Source organism: Corvus brachyrhynchos, unplaced genomic scaffold (genome assembly GCF_000691975.1).
Source record: "Corvus brachyrhynchos isolate BGI_N302 unplaced genomic scaffold, ASM69197v1 scaffold70, whole genome shotgun sequence".
Classification (NCBI taxonomy): domain Eukaryota; kingdom Metazoa; phylum Chordata; class Aves; order Passeriformes; family Corvidae; genus Corvus; species Corvus brachyrhynchos.
The window spans coordinates 8,528,959-8,530,035 of NW_008236217.1; the positions used below are offsets into that span (position 1 = coordinate 8,528,959).

The 1,077-nt window shown below is 35.9% G+C and overlaps 1 protein-coding gene across 1 annotated transcript in view; it reads right to left on the minus strand.

The window, feature by feature from the left end:
* Positions 1-445, minus strand: part of MAP3K4 (mitogen-activated protein kinase kinase kinase 4) — a 54,082-nt gene extending 53,637 nt beyond the window's left edge. Inside the window, exon 1 of the mRNA XM_008643406.1 lies at positions 422-445. Within this exon, the coding sequence (XP_008641628.1) occupies positions 422-445 (24 nt within the window). The remainder of the gene's footprint in view (positions 1-421) is intronic.
* Positions 446-1,077: the final 632 nt, after the last annotated feature.

Below are 1,077 nucleotides of genomic sequence, written 5' to 3' on the forward strand. Positions count from 1 at the left end.
AACAAGATAAACCATTACATTCAAGATAAAGAATTTTTACTTGCAGTGTCTGTTTAGAAAGGTAATTCATCCATAAATCCCAAACATAGTCAACCTTCTATATTTTACTGCCAAATCCACATGTATTTACCCAAGGCTTTTTTCATATCCCTAAGGATAAGTTTCCAATCAAATAAATAACAGGCAACATATGAAAAGGATGGTATAGGCAGAGTGTCACTAGAAGAACACAACATTAACATACATGTATATGTAATACATTTCGTTCTGAAAAGACTTGTGGCAAGCCTAAACTAAAAGGCGCATGAAATAAACAAAGGTTCGAGTATACAAACATAATGCAAAACGTTTAATCTAATCAGCAGCAAGGACAACAGCAGAGGTCTTCCCTTCCATTCTCCACCCCCTAAACCCCGCATACCACAAAGGCAACTTCTAAAATCATGCTCCCACCCTTCACGAAACTTTTACCCAGCATAGGAGATCTGAAAGTATTTTTCACAGATTTTAACATCAACTATATTAATACCATTAATGTCATATATAAATACTATCACTCCCCAATGGTGCCATACATGAAATTCTCTTGCTTTAACACGTATCAGGAAGAAGAACACACCCCATTTTCAAAGAAAGAAAAGAAATGGTTTGCCTGTATTCCCTCACTTATTTTGGAAGCAGGTGTGCAAACACTTGACTCTACAGAACTCTCAGTAACTCTTGACTCTAGTAAAAGACTCTGAGGCAAAGAAACAGTCGATCTAAATCAGTGCAAGATCGCATCAGTATCCGATAACTTCAATTTCACTCAAATCACAGATTATATTTTACTTGCTACTATTTTAGGGGCAGACAAGGAATGTTACTTATGCTCTGGTGAAATAAGTCTGAGTTACTGCAGCAAGAAATATGTCAGAATATTTCCAGCTAGTAGAACAGCAGTAAGGCTAACAAAACAAAAACAAACAAAACACAGATACTGTACTTTTTCTTGGCCTTTAGCTACAAACAGAAATAAATACCTTAGCATGCAGAAGAGTTATGTTCTCTGCAAAGCCACAGAAACATTTAGTGTTT